The following is a 12,437-nucleotide window of genomic DNA, read 5'->3' on the forward strand; positions in this document are numbered from 1 at the left end:
CACAAGATTTAAATTGATGACTGGCTTACTCAGAGGGAAGTTGCTTTTTATGGAGAAAATACCTTCAGAGACAGCAATCTTTTGTGGGGCAAACATCATTAACTGAACTATTACCCTCACCTACCCTTGCCTGCTGAGTTTTGTCTCTGTTTTAAATGGACGTCCCTCTATCTTGAGGCTGTGCCCTCTTGTCCTAGATTTGTCCACCAAGGGAAACATCCTTTACACATCTATTTGTCCAGACCTTTCAACATTCGAAAATTTTCAATGAGATCCCCCCTCATCCTTCAAAATTCCAGCAAGTACAGGCCCAGAGTCATCAAAAATTCCTTGTATGATAACCCTTTCATTCCCAGAATTATCCTTGTGAACCTCCTTTGAACCATCTCTAATGTCAGCACATCTTTTAGATAAGGAGCCCAAAACTGTTCACAATGCTCAAGCTGAGGCCTCACAGTCCCTTATGAAGCCTCAGAATCACATCCTTGCTCTTGTATTCTGGACCTTTTGAAATGAATGCTAACATTGCATTTGTCTTCCATACCATAAACTCAACCTGCAAGTTAACCTTTAGGGTATTCTGCACAAGGAATCCCAAATCCCTTTGCATCTCAGATCTTTGATTTTTCTCCCCATTTAGAAAAGAGGCCTCCCTGTTTGCTGGAGAAATTGTGGAAATCAAAATGCAAACCATTATCATATTTTCTGGGAATGTCCCATTATCAAAGACTATTGGAGTGGGATACACAATGCCCTACAAGACATCTTTAAATGTGAAATATCCTTAGAAAGTAAGACCACATATTTTGGGTATATACCTCAAGAATGGTTGAAAAGAGATATTTAATGAATATACTGTTGGTGGCTGGTAAAAAGACTCTTACTAGGAAATGGTTATCACAGGAGAGCCCAACCTTAAATGCATGGATGGAAATTACAATGGACATTTACAAACTGGAGAAGATAACAGCATCTGTTAATCATAAGTTGGAACAATTTGTTTCATACTTGGAAAAATGGTTTAACTACATAACACCTCATAGGCCTGATTTATGTGGAGATTTGTGGCATATATGACCATCTGATATATAACCATATAACAATTACAGCACGGAATCAGGCCATCTTGGCCCTTCTAGTCCATGCCAAATGCTTACTCTCACCTAGTCCCACCGACCTGCACTCAGCCCATAATCCTCCATTCCTTTCCTGTCCATATACCTATCCAATTTTACCTTAAATGACAATATTGAATCTGCCTCTACCACTTCTACTGGAAGCTCCTTCCACACAGCTACCACTCTCTGAGTAAAGAAGTTCCTTCCCGTGTTACCTCTAAAATTTTGCCCCCTAACTCTTAACTCATGTCCTCTTGTTTGAATCTACCGTACTCTCAATGGAAAAATCCTATCCACATCAACTTTATCTATCCCCCTCATAATTTTAAATACCTCTATCAAGTCCCCCCTCAACCTTCGACGCTTCAAAGAATAAAGACCTAACTTGTTCAACCTTTCTCTGTAATTTAGGTGCTGAAACCCAGGTAACCTTCTAGTAAATCTCCTCTGTACTCTCTCTATTTTGTTGACATCTTTCCTATAAGTCAGTGATCAGATCTGTACACAATACCCCAAATTTGCCCTCACCAATGCCATGTAGAGTTTTAACATTACATCCCAACTCCTATACTCAATGCTCTGATTTATAAAGGTCAACATACCAAAAGCTTTCTTCATCACCCTATCCACATGAGATTCCACCTTCAGGGAACTATGCACCATTATTCCTAGATCACTCGGTTCTACTGCATTCCTCAATGCCCTACCATTTACCATGTATATCCTATTTTGATTATTCCTACCAAAATGTAGCACCTCACACTTATCAGCATTAAACTCCATCTGCCATCTTTCAGCCCAATCTTCTAACTGGCCTAAATCTCTCTGCAAACTTTAAAAACCTACTTCATTATCCACAATGCCACCTATCTTAGTATCATCTGCATACTTACTAATCCAATTTACCACCCCATCATCCAGATCATTAATGTATATGACAAACAACATTGGACTCAGTACAGATGCTTGAGGCACACCACTAGTCATCGACCTCCAACCTGACAAACAGTTATCTATCACTACCCTCTGGCATCTCCCATCCAGTCACTGTTGAATTCATTTTACTACTTCAATATTAATACCTAACAACTGAACCTCCCTAACTAACCTTCCGTGTGGAACCTTGTCAAAGGCAAGTGATGTGGGAGAATTGTCATGAAAGGAGTTACCCTGTGTATATATAATTTTGAATTTGAATTTAAACTTGTAGATATACTGCCTGGAACTGAAAATGAAGTTAATTATATTAGGAATTATATTTGATTTTCTAACTAACTAAGTATAAGTAAGTAGAGAAGTTTAGTCTGTTAACTTTTAAATAGGAAATAACACTAGCTCAGGAAATAACACAAGAATAGGAAAACAGATTATTATCTGAACGGTGGCCGATTAGGAAAAGGGGAGATGCAACGAGACCTGGGTGTCATTGTACACCAGTCATTGAAGGTGGGCATGCAGGTACAGCAGGCGGTGAAAAAGGCAAATGGTATGTTGGCATTCATAGGAAAAGGATTTGAGTACAGGAGCAGGAAGGTTCTACTGCAGTTGTACAAGGCCTTGGTGAGACCGCACCTAGAATATTGTGTGCAGTTTTGGTCCCCTAATCCGAGGAAAGACATTCTTGCCATAGAGGGAGTACAGAGAAGGTTCACCAGATTGATTCCTGGGTTGGCAGGACTTTCATATGAAGAAAGACTGGATTGTCTAGGCTTATACTCACTGGAATTTAGAAGATTGAGGGGGGATCTTATTGAAACGTATAAAATTCTAAAGGGATTGGACAAGCTAGATGCAGGAAGATTGTTTCTGATGTTGGGAAAGTCCAGAACGAGGGGTCACAGTTTAAGGATAAAGGGGAAGCCTTTTAGGACCAAGATGAGGAAAAACTTCTTCACACAGAGAGTGGTGAATCTGTGGAATTCTGTGCCACGGGAAACAGTTGAGGCCAGTTCATTGACTATATTTAAGAGGAAGTTAGATATGGCCCTTGTGGCTAAAGGGATCAGGGGGTATGGAGAGAAAGCAGGTACAGGGTTCTGAGTTGGATGATCAGCCATGATCATACTGAATGGCGGTGCAGGCTCGAAGGGCCGAATGGCCTACTCCTGCACCTATTTTCTATGTTTCTATGTTTCTCTCTGATTAGTTAGAGAAATTGGAGTTACAAAGATTATTCTAATGAATATCACTAATTCTAACTAAACAGGAATTTGGCTTTTGTTGATATCTAAGATTTGGAACCTAAACAGAATGTTTGAATTTTGAATTGTTCTTGCTCATGTGAATATATTGTACATATTGTCCTTTTCTTATAAACATAACAAAACTCCAGGAGAGTGTGGTTTCTATTCACTGCCTTCTTCCGATACCAGAATCTTCTGATGGCGTACTAGAACCTAGTGTAATTTGATTTTTTCAGAGTGCAGTGACTAGTCACGTGGACCGGTACTACACAGGTATTACATTCATCCTTTAACAATTGACTCCAACATCTGAGGTCATGCTGACCGGTTTATAATTTCCTCTCTGCTGCTTCCCTACTTCCTTAAAGAGTGGAGTGACATTTGAGTTGAAAGCAATACACAGTGCTCACTGCCTACCTCTTCCTGCCTATCTTCTATCGCTTGGGTTTAACTAGTACCTATGAGGTAAGCTATCAAGGAATCAGCAACCATATCTTGTAAACTCCCTCCTAAAATGTCACTTGAACAAACCATTGTCATATCTGATAGAACGAACTTAGGCAACACAGCACCTTTCACAGCCACAGCACATTGCCTACAAAATAATTTAATCTATTCACTGTTGAACTAATGAGCTTACAATGCAGTGGAAAGCAGCCATTGAATGAGTGGGCCAGTAAAGGAGTGGAGCTTAGAGTCCTTGACCCTTGAAGCGGCCTTGTCAAGGGAAGTGTCTTGTGAGAAAAGTGCAAGTCTTTGGCTCGAGAGTCTTTGGCGAGGAGGCTGAGGGAGGAGACTACGCCACAGTTGGAGAGGGTGAGAGGTGGTGAAGAGATGACAGGTAAACTGATTCAGTGTGATGCTTGCCTGATGTGGAAGGTCAGGGACACTGATGGTGCCTCTGGGTGCTACAACTGAAAAGTGTGTCCAGGTTCAGCTCCTGAAGGACCGTGTTGGGGCACTGGAGAGGCAACTGGATGACCTCAGTTTCATTCGAGAAAATGAGAGTTTTCTGGATAGGACCTACAGCGAGATCGTTACACCGAAGATACTGGAAGAGAGAAGGGGAGCGACGATGAGGAAGGGATGGATGCTTGAAGTACAGGAGACCCCAGGGATGTGCCTCTTGAAAACAGGTTTACCCTCTTGGAAGCTGACAGGACAGAAGACATTGCCAGTCTGAGAGGCGGATAGGTCTGCAAGTCAAAAATTGGCACTGAAGCAAAGCCGAAGAGACAGACATCAAGCAGAGCCGTGGTAGTAGGGGACTCCATAGTGAGAGGTACAGAAAGGGGAGTCTGCAGCAACAGGTGGGATTTAAGGATGGTGTGTTGCCTCCCTGGTGCCAGGATCCAGGACGTCACAGACTGATTGAAGGGCGTCCTCAAGGGAGAGGGTGAACAGCCAGAACTGGTAGTGCATGTTGGCATAAATGACATTGGGAAGAAGAGGAAAGAAATCCTGTAGCGTGACTTCAGAGAACTCGGAAGAAGGCTGAAAAGCAGGACCTCCAGGGAGGTTATCCCCAGTTTGATTCCATTTCCTCATGCTGGTGGGGCAGAAACAGGGAGATAGGGGATCTGAATGTGGCTGAGGAGCTGGTGCAGGAAGCAGGGTTTTAGATTCTTAAACCACTGGGATCTGTTTTGGGATAAGGATAAATTGTACAAAAGAGACGGGTTGCACCTTAACAGGTGGGGGACGAGCATTCTGGCAGGCAGGTTTGCCACTGCTACATGAGTGTGTTTAAACTAATAAGTGGGAGGAGGAGACAAACTGAAAATATAAGGATGGAGTTAAAGGGAAAGAGAGAATAAGAAAAGTTAAGAATGACAACAGAATTAAACGGGCAGAAAGCTCAGGAAGGGATCGGAGAGTATGGCCAAGTACAATAGGGATCGATGTGAGAAGTGAGGGGAGTAATGGATTAAAAGCATTATATATGAATGCACGAAGTATAAGAAATAAAGTGGATGAGCTTGAGGCTCAGTTGGAAATTGGCAGGTATGATGTAGGAATACCAGAGACATGGCTGCAAGAGGACCAGGGCTGGGAAATGAATATTCAAGGTACACATCCTATCGAAAGAACAGACAGGTGGGAAGAGGTGGTGGGGTGGGTCTGCTGGTGAGGAATGAAATTCAGTCCCTTGCGAGGGGTGACATAGAATCAGGAGATGTAGAGTCAGAATGGATAGAACTGAGAAATTGTAAGGACAAAAAGACCCTAATGGGAGTTAGCTACAGGCCCCCAAATAGTAGCCTGGATATAGGGTGCAAGTTGAATCAAGAGCTAAAATTAGCATGTCACAAAGGTAATGCTACGGTTGTAATGGGGGATTTCAACATGCAAGTAGACTGGGAAAATAGGGCTGGTACTTGACCCCAAGAAAGGGAGTTTGTGGAGTGCCTCCAAGACGGATTCTTAGAGTAGCTTGTACTGGAGCCTACCAGGGAGAAGGCAATTCTGGATCTAGTATTGTGTAGTAAACTGGATTTGATAAGGAAACTTGAGGTAAAGGAGCCATTAGGGGATAGTCACCATAAAATGATAAGTTTTAATCCACAGTTTGAGAGGGAGAAGGGAAAATCGGAAGCGTCAGTATTAAAGTTGAACAAAGGGGACTATGGAACCGTGAGGGAGGAACTAGCCAAAGTTGACTGGAAGGATACCTGAGCAGGGATGACAGTGGAACAACAATGGCAGGTATTTCTGGAAATAATACAGAAGGTGCAGGATCAGTTCATTCCAAAGAGGAAGAAAGATTCTAAAGGGGGGGGGGGGTGTAGGGGGCATCTGCGGCTAACAAGGGAAGTCAAGGGCAGTATAAAAATAAAAGAGAAGTATAACATAGCAAAGATGAGTGGGAAGCCAGAGGATTGGGAAACTTTTAAAAAGCAACAGAAGATAACTAAAAAGGCAATACGGGGAGAAAAGATGAGGTACAAACGTAAGATAGCCAAGAATATAAAGGAAGATAGTAAAAGTATCCTTAGGTATGTGAAGAGGAAAAAATGAGTTAAGACCAAAGTTGGGCCTTTGAAGGCAGAAACGGGTGAATTTATTATGGGGAACAAGGAAATGGCAGATGAGTTGAACAGGTACTTTGGATCTGTCTTCACTAGGGAAGACACAGAGAATCTCCCAGATGTAATAGTGGCCAGAGGACCTAGGGTAACAGAGGAACTGAAGGAAATTCACATTAGGCAGAAAATGGTGTTGGGTAGACTGATGGGATTGAAGGCTAATAAATCTCCTGGGACTGATGGTCTGCATCCCAGGGTACTTAAGGAGGTGGCTCTAGAAATCGTGGATGCATTGGTAATCATTTTCCAATGTTCAAAAGATTCAGAATCAGTTCCTGAGGATTGGAGGGTAGCTAATGTTATCCTACTTTTTAAGAAAGGAGGGAGAGAGAAACAGGGAATTATAGACCAGTTAGCCTGACATCAGTGGTGGGTAAGATGCTGGAGACAATTATAAAAGATGAAATACAGCACATTTGGATAGCAGTAAAAGGATTGGTCCGAGTCAGCATGGATTTATGAAGGGGAAATCATGTTTGACTAATCTTCTGGAATTTTTTGAGGATGTAACTATGAAAATGGACAAGGGAGAGCCAGTGGATGTAGTGTACCTGGACTTTCAGAAAGCCTTTGATAAGGTCCCACAGAGGACATCAGTGGGCAAAATTAGAGCACATGGTATTGGGGGTAGGGTACTAACATGGATAGAAAATTGGTTGGCAGACAGGTAACAAACAGTAGGGATTAATGGGTCCTTTTCAGAATGGCAGGCAATGACCAGTGGGGTACCGCAAGGCTTGGTGCTGGGACCACAGCTATTTACAATATACATTAATGATTTAGATGAAGGGATTAAAAGTAACATTAGCAAATTTTCAGATGACACAAAGCTGGGTGGCAGTGTGAAATATGAGGAGGATGTTAGGAGAATGCAGGGTGACTTGGACAGGTTGGGTGAGTGGGCAGATGCATGACAGATGCAGTTTACTGTGGATAAATGTGAGGTTATCCACTTTGGTGGCAAGAACAGTAAGGCAGATTACTATCTGAATGGTGTCAAGTTAGGAGAAGGAGAAGTACAACAAGATCTAGGTGTTCTTGTACATCAGTCACTGAAAGCAAGCATGCAGGTACAGCAGGCAGTGAAGAAAGCTAATTCCATGTTGGCCTTCATAACAAGGAGAGCTGAGTATAGGAGCAAAGAGGTCCTTCTGCAGTTGTACAGGACCCTGGTGAGACCACACCTGGAGTATTGTGTTCAGTTTAGGTCTTCAAATTTGAGGAAGGACATTCTTGCCTTGTAAGTTTACAAGGTTAATTCCCGGGATGGCGGGACTGTCATATGTTGAAAGATTGGAGCGACTGGGCTTGTATACACTGGAATTTAGAAGGATGAGAGGGGATCTGATTGAAACATATAAGATTATTAAGGGATTGGATACACTAGAGGCAGGAAATATGTTCCCGATGTTGGGGGAGTCCAGAACCAGAGGCCACATTTTAAGAATAAGGGGTAGGCCATTTAGAACTGAGTTGAGGAAAAACTTTTTCACCCAGAGAGTTGTGGATCTATGGAATGCTCTGCCTCAGAAGGCAGTGGAGGCCAATTCTTTGGATGCTTTCAAGAAAGAGTTAGATAGAGCTCTTAAAGATAGGGGAGTCAAGGGATGGGGGAGAAGGCAGGAACGGGGTACTGATTGTGGATGATCAGTCATGATCACATTGAATGGCGGTGCTGGCTTGAAGGGCTGAATGGCGTACTCCTGCACCTATTGTCTATTGTCAGATATGGTTGAGGTAAATGTCATTAGGATTTTTTTTGTTCTCTTTTGAACAATAATACTGGATGTTTTATAACCAACTGAGAACATTGTTGTGTCCCTCAGTCAGACCGTCGTGTACCTGCTAAGATTTTGTAGTCAAATCTCTTGTACAAGATCCAAATTGATGACTGGCTTACTCAGAGGGAAGTTGCTTTTTATGGAGAAAATACCTTCAGAGACAGGAATCTGTTGTAGGGCAAACATCATTAACTGAACTATTGCCCTCACCCATCCTTGCGTGCTGAATTTTGTCACTCTGAAGGGGTGGATTAGTTAAACCTTCTGCCTTGCCAAAATATAGGTGTGCATATCTGACTCCTACTTCCTACACCTGCTCCCAACACCCTTCACTGTTCACAATTTTTAAACAATGATTTAATTATGTTAAGGATGGCAAAGTTCCACATTTTAACCTGTCAATTTAGGCCAGTTAGAAGAGTGGGCTGAAAGATGGCAGATGGAGTTTAATGCTGATAAGTGTGAAGTGCTACATTTTGGTAGGACTAATCAAAATAGGACATACATGGTAAATGGTAGGGCTTTGAGGAATGCAGTAGAACCGAGTGATCTAGGAATAATGGTGCATAGTTCCCTGAAGGTGGAATCTCATGTGGATAGGGTGATGAAGAAAGCTTTTGGTATGCTGGCTGTGCTGTCTTTACGACAGTTATTTAGTTTATAATATTTTCGCTTAGTAATTCATTCAATAGTATTTTCTAGTTAGAATTAGAAGTGTTTAAAGTGGATTCATTGCATGTAAAATATATCGGCATGCGATGACGTCACATCCGGTTTCGCCGCGTCTTGTGGGAAAACACCGGTTTGAAATTAGCGCGAGGGTGGGGGCTTTCCACGAGGCTCACCTGAGCATAAGCAGTTTTGCAGGCATGAGAAATCACAGTGAGAGCAACGCTGTAAGTTAATAGATAATCGATATATTGAACTAAGATGTTAATGCTGATCCTGTTAGAGGTAACGACGGTAGATAATGTTTATGCTTTCGTTAGTTAAAGAGTCGCGGATAGTTTGCATGGAAGTGTATTTAAAGTAGTCAATGGAGCAGGTAAACTCTCCCTGTATACTGCACCTTAGTGTAATGTAGTTATAGTCACCTTTGCAAGTATTTACACTTGAAATGTGATATTAAGTAAGGAACAAATACTGTATCAATCTTGTATTGTTTTATCAACAGTTTTCACCATATGTTAATGTGAAGAGTGAACAGTAAATGGTTAATCTTACTGCGATCTGGTTTGCATTGGCTGTGGTTTATCCGGACGTTAAATTCGGCGTTTCGTTACACCCGAAGGAGAACGTGACAGTGAAAAAGCGGCATTATCAGGTGTTTCAAGTGCTGCAATGTCAGCTCAATCCAGCATCAAGTTGACGCCGCCCAGCGACAAGGGCAGTAAACCGACATCAAGTAAGCCCACCCGGGCGTTATCAGGTGTTCCAAGTGCTGCAATGTCAGCTCGATCCGGGATCAAGTCGATGGCGCCCAGCGACAAGGGCAGTAGAACGACATCAAGTAAATCCGCACAGGCAAAAGCCAAGGCAGAAGCCGCCAAGGTGCGACTGCATTACGCCAGACAAGAAGCAGTTTTGAAAATGAAACTGGCCACCAGAGAAGCCGAAATCCAGAAAGAAGAGGCTGCCAGAGAAGCCGAAATCCAGAAAGAAAGGGCCGCCAGACAAAGAGAAGAGGCTGCCAGAGAAGCCGAAATCCAGAAAGAAAGGGCCACCAGAGAAGCCGAAATCCAAAGAGAAGAGGCTGCCAGAGAAGCCGAAATCCAGAAAGAAAGGGCCGCCCGAGAAGCCGAAATCCAGTTGGAAATGGCAAAAATATCGACAGAGTTGCAAGTGCTGCAGCTAGAAAGAGAAGAAGCTGCTGCCATGGCGGAAGCAAAGTACATAGAAGAAGCTGAAGGGTCGCGTGATCTGACCGCAGCAAGATCTACTTTAGAAAGGACCAGACTGGAACGCACAAGCGACTATGTACAATCTCAAATAGACAGGCAGGCTCGTCTCCCCTCTCCATACGTATTCGATAACTTCCCCAGCTACGAGGAACCTCAGAGAGTCACGATTGCATCACATCCATACGAGGAAGGAAATTTACCCTCACGGCTCCGTGATGAAGTCAAGAATGAAAGAACCGACAACGCTCCTTCACCCCCACAACAGGACGGCGGGGAGGGAGAGGTTCACTCCAGGACAACAATTGTCAGCTCGAACTGTACAGAAGTTTGCGGTCAAACTCAGTCAAGCCGTTCTTGTTCCGAGATCTGCCTCACTGAGGTGTACCCTAAAGAAGCACAACAAGACATTACCAAGCGTAAAGTAACCGACGAGACGCTAGGTCAGTCAGTTTTTGTTCAAACCGAGCACGGAAACAAACTTGCACAATCAGCTCAAGATACCATTTCTTTAAAACCCAAAGACACCAAGGTCTTCAGAGATGAAGCAAATAATGGGGTTGCCCCATTGCCTATCAGAGAACCATGCCAGCGCTCACCAGATAACAAAGAGCAGGCAGTCAAACGGTTCACGTCCTTACGGAAAACCCAGAAAAGGAAACCTGAGATGCAGCAACGCACCCGATTGGCCCACGAGGTACTGTGCACCCTAATGGCAGAGGTCACAGCCATTATAAACGCACAATCATTCCTACCTGTGTCCTCTGACCCAGAAAACCCCTTCATCCTTTCGCCATCAATGCTCCGTACACAGAAGGCAGGAGCACCTCCTCCACCAGGAGACTTTTCAGACAAGGATTTGTACACAAAGCAATGGAGACAAGTCCAGGCTCTGGCAAATCAGTTCTGGCCTCGCTGGAGACAAAAATATCTACCCTCGTTGCAACAGAGACAAAAGTGGACAGAACCCCGAAGGAATCTTCAAGTTGAAGACTTAGTCCTGTTCAGGGACAAGCAAGCCACCCGCAACAGCTGGCCAATGGCCAGAATCACTGTTACATTCCCTAGCGGGGATGGACATGTCAGGAAGATCGAATTGAAGACTACCGACCAAGGCGATGTGAAAATTTACCAAGGGCCAGTTACAGAAGTTATTCTACTTCTACCCAATGACTGATTAAGAGACTAAGTTTTGTACTCTGCTCATTGTGACCTTACGAAGGTCAAGCGGGGAGTGTGCTGTCTTTACGACAGTTATTTAGTTTATAATATTTTCGCTTAGTAATTCATTCAATAGTATTTTCTAGTTAGAATTAGAAGTGTTTAAAGTGGATTCATTGCATGTAAAATATATCGGCATGCGATGACGTCACATCCGGTTTCGCCGCGTCTTGTGGGAAAACACCGGTTTGAAATTAGCGCGAGGGTGGGGGCTTTCCACGAGGCTCACCTGAGCATAAGCAGTTTTGCAGGCATGAGAAATCACAGTGAGAGCAACGCTGTAAGTTAATAGATAATCGATATATTGAACTAAGATGTTAATGCTGATCCTGTTAGAGGTAACGACGGTAGATAATGTTTATGCTTTCGTTAGTTAAAGAGTCGCGGATAGTTTGCATGGAAGTGTATTTAAAGTAGTCAATGGAGCAGGTAAACTCTCCCTGTATACTGCACCTTAGTGTAATGTAGTTATAGTCACCTTTGCAAGTATTTACACTTGAAATGTGATATTAAGTAAGGAACAAATACTGTATCAATCTTGTATTGTTTTATCAACAGTTTTCACCATATGTTAATGTGAAGAGTGAACAGTAAATGGTTAATCTTACTGCGATCTGGTTTGCATTGGCTGTGGTTTATCCGGACGTTAAATTCGGCGTTTCGTTACACCCGAAGGAGAACGTTACACTGGCCTTTATAAATCAGAGCATTGTGTATAGGAGTTGGGATGTAATGTTAAAATTGTACAAGGCATTGGTGAGGCTGAATTTGGAGTATTGTGTACATTTCTGGTCACTGAATTATAGGAAAGATGTCAACAAAATAGAAAGAATACAGAGGAGATTTACTAGAATGTTACCTGGGTTTCAGCACCAAAGTTACAGAGAAAGGTTGAACAAGTTAGGTCTTTATTCTTTGGAGCATAGAAGGTTGAGGGGTGACTTGATAGAGGTATTTAAAATTATGAGAAGCATAGATAAAGTTGACATGGATAGGCTTTTTCCATTGAGAGTAGGGGAGGGGGCAAAAGTTTAGGGGTAACACGAGGGGGAACTTCTTTACTCAGAGAGTGGTATCTATGTGGAAGGAGCTTCCAGTAGAAGTGGTAGAGACAGGTTCGATATTGTCATTAAAACTAATTGGATAGGTA

General features: G+C 42.9%; 1 protein-coding gene across 1 annotated transcript; it reads left to right on the top strand.

Annotated features, from left to right (window-relative positions):
• Positions 1-8,799: 8,799 nt before the first annotated feature.
• LOC132405764 (uncharacterized) lies at positions 8,800-11,944 on the top strand. The gene is made up of 2 exons (XM_059990776.1): positions 8,800-9,064; positions 9,343-11,944. The coding sequence occupies exon 2, from the start codon at positions 9,510-9,512 to the stop codon at positions 11,241-11,243; it is 1,734 nt and encodes a 577-aa protein (XP_059846759.1). The 5' UTR covers positions 8,800-9,064; positions 9,343-9,509; the 3' UTR covers positions 11,244-11,944.
• The last annotated feature ends 493 nt before the right edge of the window (positions 11,945-12,437 follow it).

This window comes from Hypanus sabinus, chromosome 16, assembly GCF_030144855.1.
Source record: "Hypanus sabinus isolate sHypSab1 chromosome 16, sHypSab1.hap1, whole genome shotgun sequence".
NCBI classification, from domain to species: domain Eukaryota; kingdom Metazoa; phylum Chordata; class Chondrichthyes; order Myliobatiformes; family Dasyatidae; genus Hypanus; species Hypanus sabinus.